This window comes from Adiantum capillus-veneris, chromosome 13 (assembly GCF_014529385.1).
Source record: "Adiantum capillus-veneris isolate H3 chromosome 13, ASM1452938v2, whole genome shotgun sequence".
Lineage (NCBI taxonomy): Eukaryota > Viridiplantae > Streptophyta > Polypodiopsida > Polypodiales > Pteridaceae > Adiantum > Adiantum capillus-veneris.
In genome coordinates, this window is record NC_140943.1 from 47,826,590 (window position 1) to 47,848,330 (window position 21,741).

Genomic DNA, 21,741 nt, shown 5'->3' on the forward strand with positions numbered 1-21,741 from the left:
GACTAGAAGCGAAGCTTGTACTTTGTTATTGAATTCGAAAGTAACATTACCTTCAAGAGCATTGATGAATAGTGAGGAAATGTAAAAGGGGATGCCTTTTACGATGAGTATAAGCGAGTAGAATGCTTTGTGAAGCTATCTTGAAGGTAGTCTAGTCTAGTATGTCAATTTGGATTTAAGTATGTGCGACACGAGCTCGTTGCTTGATGGCCAATATTGTACTTTTGAGTGAGAGAGAGAGAGAGAGAGAGAGAGAGAGAGAGAGAGAGAGAGAGAGAGGAGGAGAAGAAGAGAGTTTTAACGTCGTAGAAAACTATCTTAAGAGACCTTAAAGATCTAGCCGACAAGGGGAGAGAGAGAGAGAGAGGTTTGATTATCGTCCTCGGAAATATGATCTATGGGACCAAAAGAAACATATCATGTGGGGTGTGGAGTTGATAAGTGACTCTCGATGCGTAAGAATTGTGGAAATGACCGTGGCAATATAAAGTCCGCTTTGTGGTTGGGAGGTGTGTAGGGAGAGCTCATGGTTGACATTGTGGGAAAAGTGAGCTCTAAAGTGACCAAAAGCTAAAGCACTCACGGACTCACGGAGGGAGTGATACTCAGACTTGTGAACTTTTTGCGGGTGTAAAGTGTAGTGGCTAAGACTCCTCGCTAGTGCCCCATTGCCCTATCTTGAGAGAGAGAGAGAGAGAGAGAGAGACTAATGTACTTGTCATGGATTACAACCTTCATATGTATTTTACAACACAAGGTAGCTGGGTGTAAATTGCTCTACTCCTTGTAGAGTGAGCGGTGCTCCAAAAAAACCTAGGTTTAGTTTAGTGTAATCCCACCTACAAATTTGAGGTTCACCTCTTAATTTTAAATTTGAAGGTGAGAACCTACAGGATTTAGAAAAAAACTTAGTCAATTTACCTCTACTATTAGGTTTGCCAAGTTTTCGGGAAAAAAATTTATTCGAGCAGCACGGAGAGTGAGCCACTTTTGTTCTCTAATGATCATTTCTTTACCTTGGAGTGGTCAAGCGAATTTTTAAAGGGGGACCCTTTCTATTTATAACGTCCATAGAGAGAGGGGAAGGCTCTTAAACCCTTTATGTATAGTTTGAGAGAGAGAGAGAGAGAGAGAGAGAAAGAGAAAAGAAGAGGAGGAGGAGAGTTGAGACCTTAAAGATTTAGCCGTTGAGGAGAGTTGAACTCAAGACATGTTATTCAAGAGGGAAATGATTGAAGTCGAGAAGAGAGAGAGAGAGAGAGATGCACCAACACTTACGTTATGCTCGAGAGGGTGGTGGCCGGCACGGAATTGGCGCTCAACTAGCCTCCAAAGGAGCCGCCCCCACCCGCTCTCTTCTCGACTTCAATTATTTGTGCTCTTCTTGAAATACCAGTCGCGTGATTGCGTTACTCTCTCTCTCTCTCTCTCTCTCACACACACACACACACACACACACACACACACACACACGTGATTAGCTATGTGGAGTGTTGGCCACAAATGAGCTTAGAAGTCATCCCCTACATGTCAGCTTAAGGATGGAATTTATCCTCCTTAAGCTGGTCATTAGCAAAGTGAGACAATGGAAATGGTCTCCCACCTTCTATGTCCTTCATGCAACCTACTTCCTCGCTCTTGGCTCCATTGGCACCCTCATCTTGTTCCTCTCTCCGGAAAACCGATCAAATTCATCCCCAAGATACACATTTGTTGATGCTCTTTACATGGCAACTTCCGCCCTTACAAACACAGGGCTTACATGCGCAAGCATCGAATCATCGCGCTACTTAAATAAATTCCTCTTCCTGGTGCTATTCATTTTGGGGAGCCAAATGCTTGTTTCTTATATGCCTCTTCATGTCAAGCGGCTCAAGTATCGAAGCATGATATTACAAATCAAAGAGAGTCATCCACAAGATCAAATCTCTTCTAATTTTGGTATTAACAAGGAATGCAACTATTGTGGGAAGCTGTTGGAGTATAATGCCTTATCATTGTTGAGCTATGTGCTAGTGGTATACTTCTTAGGGCTTCAAATTGTCGGTTTCTTAGCCATCGAGGAATACCTGCGAAAGCAATGCAAACTGTCTGCCAAACTTGTGGAAGAGAGGACACAAGCAAGCTCGACCTTCTTCGCATATTTCTCCGCTGTTGCCGCCTTCTCCAACTCTGGCCTCTCTTTGCTAGACGATAGTATGGTGGCTTTTCGCAAATGTAACAGTGTGCTTCTCACTCATTCAGCTCTTATGATGCTTGGAAATACCATGCTTGCTCCCGCCCTCAGGTGCATATTGATCCTTCATGTTTGTTCTTTTTCTTATGGTTGCATGATATGTTTACTAAAAAGGACTATCAACAAACCCTCTGTTTTCCTTCTTTTCGTTCCATGATATGTCTATTGAATGACAACCCTTTTCTTTGACTAGACAAGCTTTGGTAGAAGCCATGTGTTGCAATATAGCTGACATCACAAAAGAAGCCCTTTTAAATAACTCTCGATAACCCAAGGTCCTTTCCATGAAAGAAACGATTATCGCCGGTGCAAAGAAGCCGGGAAGAGGGGTAGCCAATAGCTTGTATGATGGTTATATTGTTTAGTCATGACCACCATGAGTGTCATCATTTGCACTTCCCCTCATATGTGAATCTTGGCTTTTTCGAGATTCATCGAAGAATGAGTGTCTCCATCAATTGTTTCATATAATTAAGTTCCCATTATCAAATTTTGGATCCCTTGGTGGCTATGCCAAGGGAAACAAAGAAATTCATTTTTGGCATGCTAAAACATGCCCCCCCCCCGCCGCCCCCCCCCCCCCCCCCCCCCCACACACACACACACACACACACACACACACACACACACACACAGAGGAGATTTATTGTTTTTTTTTGTGGGAAATGAATACAACTACCATTAAAACATCCCATCAATTTTTGTGGGAAATAAAACAACTGCCATTAAAACATCCCATCAATTCTTGAAAGTTTATCAACACGTATGGGCAGTGTTTATTAGGAAAAGATTTGCCTCAGCTTAGCCTTGAGTGAGTTGAAAATCGAGATTAGCCGGTTGCAAATCTTGTAATTTCTCGTTCGAATCAATATTGAAATATTGTCACACACACACACACACACACACACACACACACACACACACACAACCTTTCATACTTGTAACCATTGCAAGACCTAGGTAAGCTACATTGTGTGGTCACCAAAGTTTACATACGTAGACACACTCATATAAAAATCACAACATTAATCCATCATATTTATCTCACTTAATTTGTATAGGCTTGTGTTTATATAATGTTAAGATAGTTTTTTTTCCAAATTCTTAAGGATAAATTAGAATAATAAATAATCCATCAGTAATATATTTTGTGACATGATAGGTTTATACTATGGTTATTATACCATTTATCAAGACTAAACAATACTAAGGATGGACATCACACAATGATGTCTAGTTGTGACTACTTGCTAAAGCAACCAAGACGGTGCTACACGCATCTTTTTCCACATCAAGAGACAATGTGGCTAGTAGGAATAACATTGGGGGTGAATGGCCTTCAACTCCTCCTATTGTGTTGCTTACAATGGAATTCAGAGGCCATGTTTGGGACAAGATTGAGCTCAATTCATAAACTTGTGAATGCCACATTCCAATCTATTGCCACCCGCACCACTGGCGAGAATGTTGTCAACCTCCCCCAAATCTCCACTACTCTTCGCCTTTTGTACCTCACTCTCATGTAAGGTCCATGCTTTGCTTCTCAATAGCTTGTATGCATGCATTGAAGATTAAGATAAATTACATGTGTGTATGCAACCTCCATTAATTGATAGAGTGAAAGGCCCATATTGTCCTGTAGAAAAAATACCAAGATTTTTTACATAAGAAAATTTTAGGTCATTTCTTTAAGACTTCTGACATGAGAAAATTTCAGGTCATTTCTAGGAACCTTTTGGAGGGATGAAAGTAGAGATCAGCCTCTGACACATAAAAATGAAACAAGGATTTCTCTACTTGATAAACATAAAAAAGTAGTAGTATTCACATACACGTATAGAGATTTTAAGTGTAGCAAATAATACACTGTTCTATTCTATGCATATGTTACATGATCGTATGTCTAATGTCATCATTAAATATAGAAAGAGGGTTTCTCTAGCAAATTCTACAAAAAACATTCGCTTAGATTCTACTATTTTGATATCTATGTAGGTTAACCACGACCAAGAATTTCAAATTTTTTATGTTCGAGCATCGCAATCAAACACCCAAAAAATGCACCAAAGGATCAAAACTATTGCTCCTAGTTCACCATCAAGATGACCCCTAGTTCATCACCCTCACATCACCCAAGGGTGAAACTAGGATCCCTTGGTTCTCATGCAAAAGCCTTACCACCACACTATCACTCATCACTTGTCCATGTGGTCCACATGGTAGCTGTGGAGCTAGGTCAGTTCATGCTCTAGTTCACTTTTGAGTTCATCCTAGTTTACCAAGCACTTTGATGGTGGAGATCAAGGCAAATTTAACTTTCAGAACATGAGGGGAAAATGTGACATTACACCAAGCAAAGAACACCACACTTACAAGACTTGTGTTTCGTGGTCCAAAATTTCATCTTCTGGATGCAATTATTGGAGGGTATGTCGTCATCCAAAGAAAATTAAGTTGTGGGCAAAGTGAGGGCTTCTCTCTAGATCTAACCACCTATGCTTGCATCTCACATGTACATGGGATTTTGCAAGAAGGTACATGAACAAGCAGGTCCATTACGAGTTGTAATGGTAAGTCAAGGGCTCTTGCATTTTTAAAAGCATAAAAGTTGTTCTTGAGCTTTCTATCTAGAGTGTCGTCTTGTGAACTGCATTCTTTCCACAAAAATGCTAATAGGGACAGAGATAGCAAGTAAGATGTAACTCTTAAGTGGAAACCCATAGTGGCATGTTTATATATTGCCTGAGGGATGGTGGTTTGCCACATACTTGAATCCATTATTTGTATTTATGCATAGATTCAGATATGGTGATTGATCAATAAGCTCAATTGGTAGGGGCCCTAATGTGCTTGACTATGATAGCTACTACAATACAAGGTGTTAAGACGCTATTGGCCCTTGATACCAATATTTTTTCATAGATGGAGGTAGAAGACACAACATTTTCTAGAACAAACTATGTCAAGGTTCTACAAGCCAGCATGAACAATATACTTGCAGCAAAAGGCAATTGTAATGCAAAATTTTGTATACACATAGGGTGGACAGAGCAGTGGGATTGGTAAGGAGGAAAATATCAATTCTTGAGCATACACCTAATTTCTTTCAGCTTTCATCCTTTGGCTTGAAACTGACATATGTCGACCAATAATGAGGTTGCACTAGCATAGATGGCAACAAAAAGACAAATATCATTCACAAAAATGATACACTTGGTGGATTTGCAGGTGATGACGGTAGTGTTGTTCACTATTTGAGTTGCTCTAGGCACCATGAACTTTCAAGGTAGAAACATCACTATGTGTAGAGTTGGTATTTGAAGAGGTAGAAGGCACTATGGATAGCACAAGCAAAAGGTTGCTTGACAATAGTTTTTAGCTCACTAGTGTGATTGCTGCTAGATTTTGAATTCTTGGTTGTAAGGTTGTTCAAGCTATATGTCCCTTGTTTCTGTCGACATCGCTACCGCCAAGGGTGCTGGAGTATCGATTCATACAATAATAGAAAATTCATTAAAGCTCCATGCCACATGCATACATATTGTACATGTGTAACTTACAATTATTTCAAATGAAGATTCATAGGAAAACTCATTTTTTAAGTGAATAATCTGAATCCCTATATATAAATCTATATGGACCTCTGGGTGCCAGAGGTGAAAGCAGGTGTAGGGAAAGGACCTCTAGTGTCCTTTTCCCATAATATCTGCGACCACATGGCGATTTGTGGAGGCCAAGGAGCTATGGTAGGAGAAGTTATTACACGGGAAAGGATACTAGAGAACCTTTCACGGTTGTCAAGAGTCCACAAGAGGGGGGTTAAAAACAAACTCCACATGTTGAGTTGTCAGACATACACTGGCAAAGGGAGAGGTTAATTCCACCTGGTGACTTGTCAAACATATAGGGGCTCCTTGTTGATGTGTGGCGTGTTGATGAACTGCGGGATTGCATACATTCCTACTATTCACTTCGCAAAGATTTGAGCCATTGTGGTGGGATTAATGTCAAAAATGGACAAGAGCTTTATGGCTGAGATCTCCTGCCCCTGACCTTGGACCTTGACAGTGGTTGTATTCACATAAAAAGCTAAAGGAGGATGTTGTTTGTTTGTATTCTGCAAATTTTTTGTGTAAAATGTTCAAAATTTTAAAAAAAATTATATTGGGAAAGATGATGCTTTTGCACATTTCTTTAAAATAAATACATAATCTTTTCTCACTAAATGGTGTTTAAATGTCAATGTAGGTACTTCTCTATTTACCCTGTGTTCTTATCACGACAACGTACAAATGTTTCAAAAGAGAGCGATCACAAGATCCCTACTCAAGCATTGAAGTTACTTTTGCGTGACTCAACATTGCTCTTTCTTGCTCTGCTTGTGATCTGCACCCTGGAAAATCACAACCTATCAATGGATCCTTCAAACTTTTCCATTTTCAATGTGGTATTTGAGACCGTGAGGTATACTTGTCAAAAATTATGTTCTTTTTTTCCCACAGTGTTCAAAGTATGTATGCAAATTAAAGCACAAAAATGCAAAAAAGGGAGAATTATAATAGCAACATACTTACTTGAGGTTGATATAGGGTCAAATTCTTATATTGATTTGCTGAGTAAAGGAGAATGCTATTAGCCACATACACTATTTCACACTCTCCTATCTATTATTGGCCTCACACGTTATTGGCCTGGCTTTCGTCCCCTACCCTTACCTGCCACCTGCCTTCCCTCTCATTCTTGCTTGCTATCTGGGTGTCTCTTTGTCTTTCCTTGCCTTGCTCTCATATAGAAACTAGTTTGCCTTGATTGCTTCACCATGGAATGGTATGAATTAAAAAAGCGGCGTGGTGTTGTACCTTTCACCTCATATCATCATATATTCTCGAGGCTTTGCAGCATCTCTCCCCAAAGCTTTTTCCAAAAGCTCAATGACCTCGCAGCACAAATAAATTTTGTACACTACAACACGTCGCCTGAAAATCGACGTTTGTACCAACGCAAATAACCATGGTCTAAAATTAAAATGCATTGGAATAAGCATCCCTTTACGCTTTGGTATAATCACTTTCTATACCAACGGGTATATCGACGCTTATACCGACACTGATATCGACACCTGTTTTTTCTTTTTGGAGCAAAGAGTAGTGCCATTTGTTACTACATGTGCTGCAGTATTTAAAAAAGGCACAACCTCTCTACTCAAAAGAAGACGGCAAATGTAATTGCACTTTGCATTAAGATAGATTGATAGTGCATCATAAAAAATAAAGAAGTGTTAAGCAAATGACCATAAATACAAAACTAGAAATTGCAATAATCAAAACCATGATAACCATAACCATTTCCATAAATAAACACAAAACTATAAGTATAACCATAATGATAACCGTTATAAAAACCATAACCTTAAATTTAAACATAATGATTATCTTAACCATAAACAACACATAACCTTAACCAATGCCAATGGCATAATCATAAACAAAATCATGACCATTGCCACTATCATAACCATAAACATAAGCATAAGCATGACCATAAAAGGGTGTCAAAACCATAACCATTGCCACTGACATAACCATATAAATACCATATCCAAAACCGATGTTAACACCATAACCATTACCACTATTATAAGCATAACCATAAGCATAAAAATAAATATAAACATAACCATAACCATAAAAGAGTTATCAAAACCATAACCATTGTTGCTAGCATAATAAAAAATAAACAATAACCATTGTTAGTGGCATAGCGAAAAATAAACCATAACCATAAGCATTATCATAAGCATAAGCATAACAATAAAGATATTGTTAGAACCATAAACATTTTTATTATGTGCATCATAAACTTAATCATAATCATAAATAGTGATTATGTGTGTGTGTAGTTATGTGTGTATATTTATGAGTATGTGTGTGCATGAAAGAAAAGAAGAAGCACTCACATTTAAAGAATTTGAGTGTGTGAGAAGTACGAAAAGTCAAGCAAATACCTGCAAAAACAAAGCATAAACATTTTTAACCACACATAGAAACACAAATATTTATGTGTATGTGTGTATATATGAAATAAAAAGAAGGAACACTTACATTTAAAGAATGTGAGTGTGCGAGAAGTACGAAGGGTCAAGCAAATACCTGCAAAAACAAAGCATAAGCGTTTTGTTATCCACACACCCAAACACAAAATTTCTCACACAAATACAACAAAAAAATGTACCTTCTTTGTGTAAAAAAGGGTGGAAGCATAGATAAGAAGTCGGAAGAGGCAGCTCCATGAAGGTCTGCAAGGAGGGAGGAGGAGATGGGGAGGAGCTATGGAAGCAGCCACGATGTGGAGAAGAGAGAAAACACAGAAAATGAGCTATGTGGTATTGTAAAGCAGTAGGTTGTTGATACAGACGTCTATATAGGCACTGATATAGATGCCGGTATACAAATTGGTACATGCATCGATAATAGAAAACGTTGGTATAGGTGTCAGTATGAGCGTCGGTATATGCGTCAGTATACGCGATGAGATTTAAAATTTATATTTAAAATTGAGCAATGTCTCCATCTGTATCAATGCTTATACCGGCGCCCGCCATCAACGTCGAAAAAATGGCGTCGGTAACCAAGTGATCCCTTGTAGTGGTATTAGCGGATGTGTGGAGGAGAAAATTTACACATTATAAATTTTATAGATGGAGGAAGATGCATTTCATGTATTGGGATGCGTGTGCCCATAAAAAAAAGAAAAGACCATACGGATGGTGTGGAGTTGGCATCGTTCTCCACATTTATAATAATATTGTAGGGAACATGCCCTTCCCCTACCATTTTTATCTCCTTTAGTGTCAAAAAGGTACTTATGATTCTCCTCTAGTGTTGAAGGGGCTTTCTTATTATAGAAAAATTCATTATTGTTGATTTTATGCAGGCTTGTGATATTGTAGATTGCCACACTGCGCTACACTTGAGCGATGGCCAAGTGGTGACTGGTATTATATACTACTACACCATTGTTGTCATCTCAATAGTGATACCCAGCTCGCCTACACTAGAACCAATTAACTAATCTAACTCAAATCCATAGCAGTAACAAAAAATTACAGGTCGTTAAACCTGGCTGTAATATTGGTGAGGACCATGATATTAACCTCATCGATAATGGGTGATAGTCGTAAGTTGGAAGGTGATAGTGAGCTCGGTGAGCTCGGCCAAGCTTTCATTTGCAGTGGCGGTGGGGAAGGAGACACCTTCATTCTAGTATGCGAAAGAGGAGAGGTGAAGCCTCCAACGTGTGAAGGGTGTCATGTGTAGGAAAGGCTTGCCTCATTGGGCCGACTCATGAGGGATGGATCGTCGATGACTAGGTTGTAAGTGTACTGGAACTACCGGGGAGCAACAACCTCGTAGTTGAAGACCTAGTAGCACCACCAATCATGGGATGTAGAAGACAATTGCAGTAGTAGGTAGACCTTGCTGCTGAGACCGTCCACCAGCATGTGCAATTCCTCGATGTGCACACGGGATTAGATTGTAGGGAAAACCAGAATTCTTTGCTCGTTGATTGCCTTGATCGTGAAGCTATGGTCCTCACCAGAGAGAAGCAAGCCATTTGGGACGGCGTCAAGCATGAAGTGTGAGCTAACATGGTTGGAAGGACCTATGGTGTTATATGAGATGACAATTTTTTGTTGGCATGCCACCAACATTCTCCTCACTTTGTCTATTGCAAGCCAGCCAACGAAAAGCCAACAACAAGTTGCAGACCCCCGTCTAGTGGCTAACAGGTCTAGTAGCTTATGCCAGGCACTCTGCATGCCTGTCAATTGTCATACGGACAATACAATTTCGGTCATACTTCAATGTGAAAAACGATGATTGAGCTATATTCTATGCACATAGTATCTTGCCTTTCCGCAATCTGTTGCTTCCTCGTATGCACAAAGAGCTCGTACTGCAGCTACATTATGGTAGTGGCGGTTCTGCAAACCGTGCGGCACATGATCACGACCCTCTTGCAGTTGAGACTCCATACTCGGACCTCACTAACCACTCAAGATGTCCCGATACGAGGAGTCAACGGTGGGCATCCACCAACAACTCATCCAAATTGTGATAGGTTTTGCCAATGTGAGCACTGCATTCACCACATTCATTGCCTTCTCCACCTCCACCACCTTCTCAATGGCGTTGCTCAATGATCTATGTGTGTCTATTGCATCCACTATAATCTCCAGATTGCTTGATATGCTAAATTGATGCATCTAGCTCCCAATTCTACTAGCATAGAACCAACATTCCCTGTCTTGAAAGACGCATATGGCGCAATTCAAAAAACTCTTTTAGACAATGAAGGTGACAAGGTCAGCATTGTGCCCATCTAATTAACTAGAATATTCCCTTGCCCCTCTCAAAATCTAGCCAATCACCTTAGGAAATTCTCACTCAAATGCCTTAGTTCAATTAAGGCTTACGATTGTAGCTCAACTGCTCCTGCGAGGGCTCGCCCAACGTCACCTGCTCCTCCGTGGGGTTTGTGTCTTAATACAAACTTTCCACATAATGTGGGCTTTGCAAAAAAAGAAAAGGGGGGGGGGGGGGGGGGGGGGGGGTTAAAGTCTATTTTCAATTGGTTAAAATAGGGTTTAGTGTATTTTTAACTGGTTAAAATTGCAAAATCTTGGCTAGATTCCTACCTTGCCTTTAAAAAAACCCGAAACTTTTTACAAGTTTTAGTGTAAATACCAGCAAATGTTTTAAATTTTGAATTAAAAAACCGAAAGAGTTTTAACCTTGCCCCTATCTTCTTTGTTGGAAAAAATGTTTTTGCCAAAGCCCTGATCGATACCCTCAACTCCCATCATGAAGTTTAATTTTACACATCAAATTATGTGATGAAGATGGAAATCCAACAAAGATGATGCACACACAATTTGATCTTTTATACGTTTTCTCTTTAGGATTAGTCTACTGAAAACTCGAGGACGACAGTGTTATTTGAAATCATTTTTTTTGGCCCTCCACAATTATTGTAGTAGCTACATGCTCACTCCGATGGGTGTTCATGCCACATGCTGTACTTGGGTAATTGAGATAGCGAAGGTGCCGCTACCAGATGCGAAGTTTGCATTGAAACCCACGTAGTGCAAGAATCCACCATGTGTCTTTTACTTTGTGTGTGTGCTCAAAGTAAAAAGACTATGGCAATCTAGTGTATACCCACACTTCATTGCCATAAAGTCAAGGGGTCCATAGACACTTGGATGATTGCACTTTTTTAAATGATGATGTGGATCGATTCAATTTTCCGTCACACATGCTCTCCATCTTCGTGTTTCTACACACTTGTCATGTATGTTTAGGCACACATGTCAGTATTGGCTTCATGTGCGTGAATGGAACCGATCTGATAGAGTGCATACACTTAATGTGCTTAATGGTTCAAGTTAGAAGTCCACAGTTTGAGGCTGTGTAACTTCTTGATGTATCCTTCGATCCCTCGAGGCTTGTCTAAAGCTTGAGGTTGCTTTGTACATTTCCTTGTGGAATATCTAATACATACACTCTCTATGTGAGTTTTGCAAAAAAAGAAGTCCACAAATTACCAATCTCCATTGAACTTTCCCACCAAGGCAAGTTGAAATTAAGTTCTCAGCGAGGCTCTTGTTTTCTTTCTTCTATAGATGCAAGCTCAGTAAATTGTTATCATTAACACAAATAAATCTTAGAGTTCAAAGAACTATTACATGCAAGTCTGATTCATTGCTCACAAAACCTAGTTCATAGTGTAAATTTCCCTGTTCAAAATGCAAAATCCGGGTTGTAATTTCAGTGGCACTTGATTTTAAAAATCAAGCTAACGATACAACCGGGATTTATGCCGAAGCCTAAGGTGTTTATCGAGATTTACAATTAAAGTGCCTAAGCTAAGGATACAACTGTGATTTATGCCAAAACCTAAGGTGTTTATTGAGATTTATAACCTTAAAAACCAAGGCCAAGAAATTTTATTTTTTTAGAAAGTGATCTGATCTCTTTTTTGCTTTCATTTCTTTGGGATTCGGCCCAAACTATTTGGTAGATTCTCGCGTGTTACGCACTCGTTTGCCACTTAACTCAGTTTCCAAATTTTGTAATAATGGGTTTGTGTTGGTGAATTTGATGTTAGTAGATGGGTAATCCAATTTTCTTCAGAAAGCTTCAATTGGAAGAAAAGAGGGTGTAAATTGTTCATAAAGAGCAATTGCATGTGAAAGCACTTGGAAAAAGGACTCGTAAATTTAGTAAATTCTTCGATGGGAGGAGGATTCAAAAAGCTAATGTGGATCAACGTGTTTTGTTTTTCAACTCATTAAGAGACTCAAAATAAGATCCAATACTTAATAAAAATACACATAAATAGGTCCCCAAAACATTGTTTTTAAGGGAACCCATTAATTAGTTTAGGGAGGGAGGAAAGGAAAAGGGAAGGGTGACGGGAAAGAAAGGGAAAGGGGAAGAGAGGGGTACGGTAGGGTTGGCTTTTTTTTCTAGGGTTTGTGTGTGGGTGGGGGTCGCGGGGGCGGGGGGAGAGGGAGAGTAGGGTAGGGGGGAGTATTGTTTTTTTAATGGTCAAGGGCACCGTAAACATGTAGCCTAGTAGTTAAGCTTGAACATAATCTAAGCAAGTAACTTGTTTTTTTAATTGATAGACATTATATATATTGTGTGTTGAAAGGAGTAAAATAAGTTCATAAGAAAAGTATGAGAAAATTAGTTTAACTACTAAAATACAAAGTTTGACAACAAAGGGCCCTTCCTTCTTTGACTTGAACCATTATTATTAATAAAAAACTTACCAAAATACCCTTGAAATATGTGGAAATTCCCAATATGCCCCTCTAATTTCAAAAATTCCCTTAATACCCCTCATATTTGGCCTCAAATTATGAAAATGCCCTTCAAATTTTCCACAATTCCCAAAATGCCACCCATAATCTCGCAAATATCTACAAAGGCTTTTCTTTTGCAACTCTTCATGGGAAGATTCGTTATCCCTCGATTATAGATGATAGAGCTAGTATTGTGGGCTCTCAAGATGAAAATGTTCATTATTTTTAGACACGGATGCCTCTATTTAAGCTACGACACTAGCCTTCCCCTATTCGCAAACATGCACGTGAATGGCTCCTTGCTTTCCTATTAAAAGTAAAACACTTAACTTTACTTTTACATCCGTTTAAACAAAGGTATCTATCTAGATTCTAGTTAAACAACTGCTGTCCAAAATTGGGGAGGCTTCTTTGTGAGTTCATCTTATTTGTGAGTTCATCAGTGAATAGTTTTGTCTAAGACACTTAAAAGATAGATCTCTGTCATCGAAGTGATTAGACTCTTTAAATCATAGGGTAATCCATCCAAAAATCATGCATGGGTATATTGGGAATTTTTTATTTTGGCAATTTTCTCAAATCTCAAAGGTATTTTGGTAATTTTCCCCTATTAAAAGGTGTCTTTCTATTTCTATGTAAACTAGTTTGTTTTTTTTTTCATACAAAGAAACAAGGTTTATGATCTTACTTTGTGCCATAAATCTTCAATAATTGATTTATATGCAAATTACTAACAATTGAAGTAATTGTTAACAGTGCATATGGCAATGTGGGATTGTCTATGGGATATGATTGCACCTTATTATCAACAACAACAAGCAATTGTAACCAAGTGCCTTACAGTTTTTCTAGTAAATGGACTAACTCAAGCAAGCTAGTATTGGTTCTTCTGATGCTACTTGGAAGGCAACGTGGTCTCCCTGAAAACATTGACTCTGCACTTCAAATGAACTATCTAAGTGGGTCTTCTCAAGATGACCAAAAACTTGAAGTTTTATCCAAGTCTTCTATTCAAACACCTTCACACCATATTAGTTCCAAAGGCTCCCAACATAATGAAAAATTACGGAAGTCCCTTTCCGTATCTTCTTTCGAGACATCATCTACACACATCAGTACCCCTCCCACTATTTCATACATTTGTAGCCCAATAAGTTTTGGTGTCATTTCCCACTTTAGTCCATCAAGAAACTCTGTGCAAAATACTCAATCTGGTGCAAGCATTTTGTAGAAATGCAACACATGCATGCACTGAATTGGTGCATGTTTTTGAATGAATGTTTAGTCTTTACAGTTGAAAGTACAAAACATCAAAAATTGTGTATAGCTAAAAAAGTGTACAAAAAAAATTGTTCAAGTAAAATTGTTCTAAGAGAGGCAAATGCGGATTGCAAATATTCATTGATGTTTTTTAGGACAAAAAATCTCCTTCAAGGGGGGAGTAGTGTCAAGACAAGGGTAGCACTAGGGGAGGCACTACCCTTAAGCAAGGTCAAGCTATAAGTATGTAGTCAAGGGATCTTCTAAAGATAGAGAGAGGGGCCTATAAGAGAAGGTGTTTGGGTGGAGAGGAGCATGCATTAGTTCGCTTGACTTACAAGGGGTTTAAATACAGATGTCAAAGTATAATAAACAAATTTTGGAATTCCAAAAAAAACACCTACATTTGATTTGTGCATCCAAATTTCAAAAAATCCACCCTGTCCATCTTGGATGGGACCCCCCACAGGAGGTTTCCGGCATAAGTGTTTTCTATGTATGTGTTCGCTATGTCATGGTGTGTATGTGTTTCCTAAGTAACAATAAAGCCAAAATCTTCATGAATTTTGCCAACATTTTGGTTGTGCTTCCGACCATTTTTCCACCAAAAAAAAAAAAGTAGATCATTGTCAAAATACATACCATTTTTCAAAAAAAAACAAATAGATTGTCATCTGAAGATAATCCAAATAAACAGATATTTCTTGTGTACTAAGTAAACCAATTCGTGTAATATTTTTACAACCCTTTGTTGTTTTGCTGATCCTTTTTCAAAAAACCTTAGTATATGTTCGTCTTAGAACAAGATCGCACATAAGTATGGAATATAACAAGGTTCTCAAACTAGCATGACGAACCTTAAGCTATACATAAAGGCATTCCAAATTTACAAGCTATATACTAACATATACCCTTATGCATTGGCAAATCATTGTTTTTTAATTCCAAACCACTTATATACTGAGTAGATGAGATGCAAATGATATCATTAGTGACCACATAGGAGGTAAACCATTCTTTAAAGAAACATATTTTTAGATCCAGACAAAAACATATTGAGTAGGTGCAGATGCACCTACTTGTATTGCATTGCTTTCCGTTACACAAGGTTCAATGTGTCTCTGAAAAGTCAGATGCAAAAAAATATGTTGTAACAAGAGCCATCTCATATCAAAGCATAGCATCTTTCAATCTGAGCCCGTGAGTGAAGTCATCGGTGAGCTGGCAATTGATTCCATCTTTCGATCCATCAAGGTTTCTTTCAATTCATTGCTTGTTGTCCAAGTGAGAAGAGAGAGAGAGAGTCCCAGAGATCACTTCCAATACAAAAATAGAGAAAGACAGAGGGTTGAATATTGTTTGAAAAGAGAGCCAATGATGCCATAAATGGCTTCATATGTGTGTGTGTGTGTGTGTGTGTGTGTGTGTGTGTGTGTGTGTGTGTGTGTGTGTGTGTGTGTGTGTGTGTGTGTGTGTGTAGGTGTTACAAATAGATACATATTCGCAAATGAACACTACCTATTCATAGACCAATAATTCTAAACAAGTATAGAGGAATTTGTACAAATGATTTATTTGCTATTGAAAATGAATTTTGTACAAAGATGAGGGGAAACCCAGTGGGTAGAGGAAGGAAGAGATCTTCCTAAATAGAGTCTTGCCACTCCATGATTTTTAAAAATGAACTTCAACTCAGCAACCATAATAGAATAGTATATGTTTTTCATCAGAGAAAGTAGCCCTCACCTGCATCCATAGAAAACAGCACAACATTCTGTTAGCATTGGCTTTGTATGCAAGTGATGCACGGGCATCCCAGTTGTTATCCATGTCACAGTGATGTAAAAAACAACTTACTGTTTGCAAAGTAAAAAACCATGTGTGCTAAAAGAATTTAGTCTTAATTTTGAGAATCATACTTCTTATTTTGTAATTGGAGCTATTAGAACAAAAAAAATTCCACAGATTTACCAAATCTGACACATAGCAATAGACCATATGGGTATCCCATATAGCAAAAAAAGAAATTCTTATCTAGACGCATTATCATCCGACTTCATTTCATTAGCTAACTCTTCTTACAAAACAAAGCTATTCTAATGATCAGTAGACAGTCCCTAGCATTTCCAGGAGAAGGCAGATCTCAACATGACTGCTGTCATGACAGTTGTTATGTCCAATGGTTGGACCATCCGTCTTTATTATGTACAAGCTATATAAAAAATAAACTTAGCAAAGGTGGTAGTGTCAGTCTGTTAGTAATCTAAGTAACATGTCAGACTAGCATGGCTTCAGAGGATGGCTTCAGAAGCTCTATATCCATACTAAGCTATCTTACAAGGCAGGAGTGGAGATACGTTGCCCATGCATTCTAACCTTCAGAGAAGCCTCAAAATTACAAGACTATCCTTCATGTATCTATCCCAAAACATCAACAGAACACTTTATGCAGTTACAACATTTCCAAGACCTTTAGCTCAACTCGGGAATCTATTACACCTGTTATAATTTTCCATGATACATCCGCAGTTTAGTTAAAAGCACCTAGCTATGCTACCTCTACCAAGTAATTGGTATGGTTTAACCATTAACAAACCATAAGGTCTATTGACATTAAGTCATAATATTGTGTCATGAGGTTATCAAAAAAGCCATCAACGTTATGCCACTAATTTTCCTTCTAACTGTGTAAGTGTAGGTTCATATCCACCACATCAAGTCTCATCATCAGATTTTAATTGTGTATCAATTTATCATATTCATAGCAATAGACTAAGTTCAAATATAGTGTAATCCAATAGGAGAGAATCATGCACCAATAATCAGCATGAACCAATATATAGGAAGTTAGGCATGTACCATAAACAGCCAAGATTTACATGCTAGCACTAGGCAGACAAGCAAGCAGCTTTCCCCATACCGTCCTATGTTTTTACATAGGGTCACCCTGCTATCAATGGGAAAAAAACACAGTTCTTCAAACACCCAGAGAAATGCCTATTTAGTCAAATGATTCAACTAGTCGACGATGCAATTTAGAACATTTCCAACTATCTACCTAGGTAATCAGAAAAAGCTGTATACCCTTTAAACCAACTTTGACAGAGTTGGTACAAAATTTCCATCTAAGCTTCCCAAATGTATAAGGAAGTAGGGGATTATGTATGAGCATGAGCAGTTTACAAAAGTTAAATGCTTGTCGTACTTCCATATCAGTATTTAGCAAAGGTGTATATATGTTCAATAGAGCAGCATCTATGCAAGAATTCTCATGCCAGTAGGACAAAATATAGCCTAGTTCATCCTCATCCCAAGTCATATAGCCCATGTATAAGTGTCTGCAAATTCGTTGAGTTCTACAAGGTATGTATATAACGAGTATTGTGTTGCTACCATTGTTAGGAAATAAGACGTAGCTAAATAGATATTTGAGTAGATTACTTAATGGAGAGAGATAGATTTCACACATAAAAGATTATAGAGTAGAGAGAGAGAGAGAGAGAGAGAGTACACACGATATACGTGGTTTACCCAATGTGGGCTACGTCCATGGGAAAGCAGCCACTCGATGGCTTTAGTACTTCAAAACAAGAAGTAGTTTACAAAGGGATTATACCCTTAATGGAGCTCCCGCCTTGCTTCACTCTCACCACCTCACTCTCACCTTGTTGCATCTACTTCACACTCTGAAATGTGTGTAGAAATGGCCTCCTTTTATAGGCCAAAAGGGCTGCCCTTTCTCATGAGAGGCAGCCATGTGTAGCCGCCCTTGTGTAGATAAGTCCAAATCGGACTCTTCAATCCGCCCATGTGTGTCCGCCCTTGAGAAAACAAATCCGCTTTTGAATTCGACCACCGGCCATTCAATTCGGCCACCGGCCACCAGCCATTGACTACCGGCCACCGGCCAACCGACCGGTTGTTTTCCGACCATTTTCCGGCCGCATATGAAGTGATATCTCACCTCAATGTGCTTTGTCCTTGAATGAAAGGCTGATTTCTTCGCAAGATGGATAGCGCTTTGGCTATCACTGTACAAGACACAATTGTCTTGTTTGAATCCAAGCTCTTCTTAGAATCTGTGAAGCCACAGAATTTCTTTGCTTGCCTCCGTCATTGCTACATACTCTGCTTCCGTGGTAGAAAGTGAAACCACTTTCTGCAGCTTTGAAGTCCAGCTTATTATTGTGCCTCCAATCGTGAACACATAGCCAGTAGTGCTCCTTCAAGTATCTTTGTCACCTGCCATATCTGCATCAGCATACCCTTCTAGAAAAATATCAGTTCCTCCAAAATACAAAGCATTTGTTGTTGTCCCTTTTAGATACCTAAGTATCCACTTCACAGCTTATCAATGCTCTTTACCTGGGTTGTCCATGAACCTACTCACAACTCCCACTGCATGTGCAATGTCTGGCCTTGTCCAGACCATAGCATACATTAGAGAACCTACCGTTGCAGCATATGGAACTTTAGACATATAGGCTATCTCCTCTTGTGTCTTTGGACACATATCCTTTGTTAGTTTAAAGTGACTAGCTAAAGGTGTAGAAACTGGTTTTGCATTTTGCATTGCAAACCTTTCTAGTACCTTCTTGATGTAATCTTCTTGAGATAGCTTTATTGTCTTCCTCGTCCTGTCCCTTGATATTTTCATACCAAGTATCCTGTTTGCAGCACCTAAATCTTTCATTGAAAAATATTTAGACAGCTCCTCTTTTAGGTCTTTGATGTCATGCATGTTAGCACTTGCAATCAACATGTCATCAACGTACAACATTAGGATGATGAATTTCTCATCTCCCAAATTCTTCGTGTAGATGCAGTGATCCGAGTTGCATCTTGTGAATCCATGATCCAACATCCATCGATCAAACTTCAAGTACCATTGTCTTGATGCTTGCTTTAAACCATACAAGCTCTTCTTTAATCTGCAAACCATTTTCTCCTTACCTTTTACTTCATACCCCTTTGGTTGAAGCATGTAGATTTCCTCCTCTAAGTCACCGTGAGGAAATGCCGTATTTACATCCATTTGCTCGAGATTTAGATCATGAGCAGCCACAAGGCTTAAGACAAGCCTAATTGAGTTTATTTTTACAATAGGAGAAAATATTTCATTGAAGTCAATACCTTTCTTTTGAGAAAATCCTTTTACCACAAGCCTAGACTTGTACCTTTTCTTTCCACCTTCTTCTTCCTTCAGCTTGTACACCCATTTGTTTTGAAGTGCCTGCTTACCTTTAGGCAACTCAACCAACTCCCATGTTTGGTTGTGAAGTAGTGAGTCCATCTCCACTTGCATGCTCTTCGTCCATTCTTCTTTGCATTCATGTTGCATAGCTTCTTCGTATGATTCCGGCTCTCCAGAATCTGAGATCAAGAGATGGTTGAAGGAAGGAACAAACCTTTCTAGAGGTCTACTTGCTCTTGTAGATCTTTCGGGATAGGTTGAGGCTCCTCATTTGGTTGTTGACGTTGTTGCACATTGTCACCGTTTGCAGTCCTTGAGTCTTCATCGTCCTCAAGCTCCATGTACTCATCACCTGTTTCTTTTGTTAGTTTTCTTTCCAAGTAATCTTTGTACATATTTTGTTCTTTAAAATTATATCCCTACTCCTTAAGATTTACCATCTTCAGGATTCCATAGGCGATACCCAAAGTCACCTTCTCCATAGCCAATGAAGAAACACTTTTTGGACTTTGCATCTAGCTTTGATCTTAGGCTTCTATCTATGTGCATGAAAGCCTCACACCCAAACACTTTGAGAAATGCATAATTCATTGGTTTACCTGTCCATGCCTCTTCTGGAACACTCCCATCCAATGCCGTTGAGGGTGACCGATTGATTAAGTACACAGACGTACTTACAGCTTCCGCCCAAAGCTCAAGGTAGGCCTGCATGTAGCCGCATGCTTCGTGCTCGCTCCATAATTGTCATGTTCATCCTTTCCGAAATCCCATTTTGTTGAGGTGTCCTTGGGTTTGTCCTTTGCCTCCGAATGCCATTGCTAGCACAAAAGCTTTCAAAAGCTTGGCTGCAATATTCGCCTCCATTGTCGGATCTAAGGCATTTAACCTTGGTACCTGTTTCATTCTCCACAAAGGCTTTCCACCTTTGAAATATAGAAAATACATCGGATTTATTCTTCATGACATAAACCCATGTTTTTCTAGTCGCATCGTCTATGAATGTTACATAGTACAATGAGCCACCAAGTGATGGTGTACTTGCAGGACCCCAAACATCAGGATGAACCAACTCAAGTTTTTTATTTTTTCTTTCATTTCTTGATTTTTGAAATTTTACCCTCTTTTGTTTACCATAAACACAATCTTCACAGAACTCTAAGTCCACTTCTTTCAAACCTGGTAGAAGCTTCTTTGTTTGAAGGATTTGCATTCCTTTGGCACTCATATGCCCAAGTCGATAGTGCCACACCGCACTGTCAACTTCTGTAGTTGTTGCACAAGCTGAAGGTTACGTGCTAACAGTACACAAGTAAAGTGTACCAATCTTTTCTCCCTTGGAAACCACCAAAGATCCCTTTGAGATCTTCCACCGTTTGTTTCCGAAAGCAATGTTGTGACCTTCATCGTCCAATTGTCCTGTAGAGATCATTTTTTTGCGAAGAGAAGGAACATGCCTAACATCTTTAAGCTTCCATTCATTTCCGTTAGCAGTTTTGACAGAAATTGTACCTTTGCCGACAATCTCACAAGCTTCATCATCTCCCAAGTATACATACCCAAAATTACCTTTGGTATAGTCTTGGAAATGTTTCTTGTGTGGTGTCGCATGGAATGAAGCTCCGGAATCTACTATCCAGGAATTAGACACATTGTCTAGTGAGAGAATTAGAGCATCTTGCTCTACTTTACCTGCCACATTGGCCTTCGATGTTGGCTTGTTGTCTTGAGACTCTGTCTCCTTCTTCTTCTTGGACCAGCAATCCTTCTTGACGTGACCCTTCTTGCCGCAGTTCCAACATTCAAGAACTGACTTTGTGCGTGACTTGCTCCGCCTTGAGCGATCACGACCCTTTTGGTTTTTGAACCTCTCCTTAGGCCTTCCTCTTGTTTTCACTGATAGTGCAGCACTTGATGATTCTCCTGTACTTCTCCTTCGCATTTCCTCGCTTAGGAGAACACCCACAACATCATAAAACTTAAAAGTATTTGTACCAGAGATAGAATTACTTACAGCCATCACAAGGTTGTCCTAACTATCCGGTAGAGATGATAGTATAAGGAGAGCTCGCACTTCGGTATCGAAATTGATTTTCATCGATCGAAGTTGACTTATGTTTGTGTTAAAGTCATTTAGGTGTTCTGCAACTGAACCGTTCTCTGCCATCTTTAGATTGAACA

The 21,741-nt window shown here is 39.1% G+C and overlaps 1 protein-coding gene across 1 annotated transcript; it reads left to right on the forward strand.

Moving 5' to 3' along the window:
• The first annotated feature begins 1,389 nt into the window (after positions 1 to 1,389).
• On the forward strand, positions 1,390 to 14,407 carry LOC147443940 (cation transporter HKT2;4-like). Its single transcript, XM_086527758.1, has 4 exons — positions 1,390 to 2,287; positions 3,399 to 3,758; positions 6,485 to 6,700; positions 13,866 to 14,407. The coding sequence occupies exons 1-4, from the start codon at positions 1,542 to 1,544 to the stop codon at positions 14,338 to 14,340; spliced, it is 1,797 nt and encodes a 598-aa protein (XP_086383884.1). The 5' UTR covers positions 1,390 to 1,541; the 3' UTR covers positions 14,341 to 14,407.
• Positions 14,408 to 21,741: the final 7,334 nt, after the last annotated feature.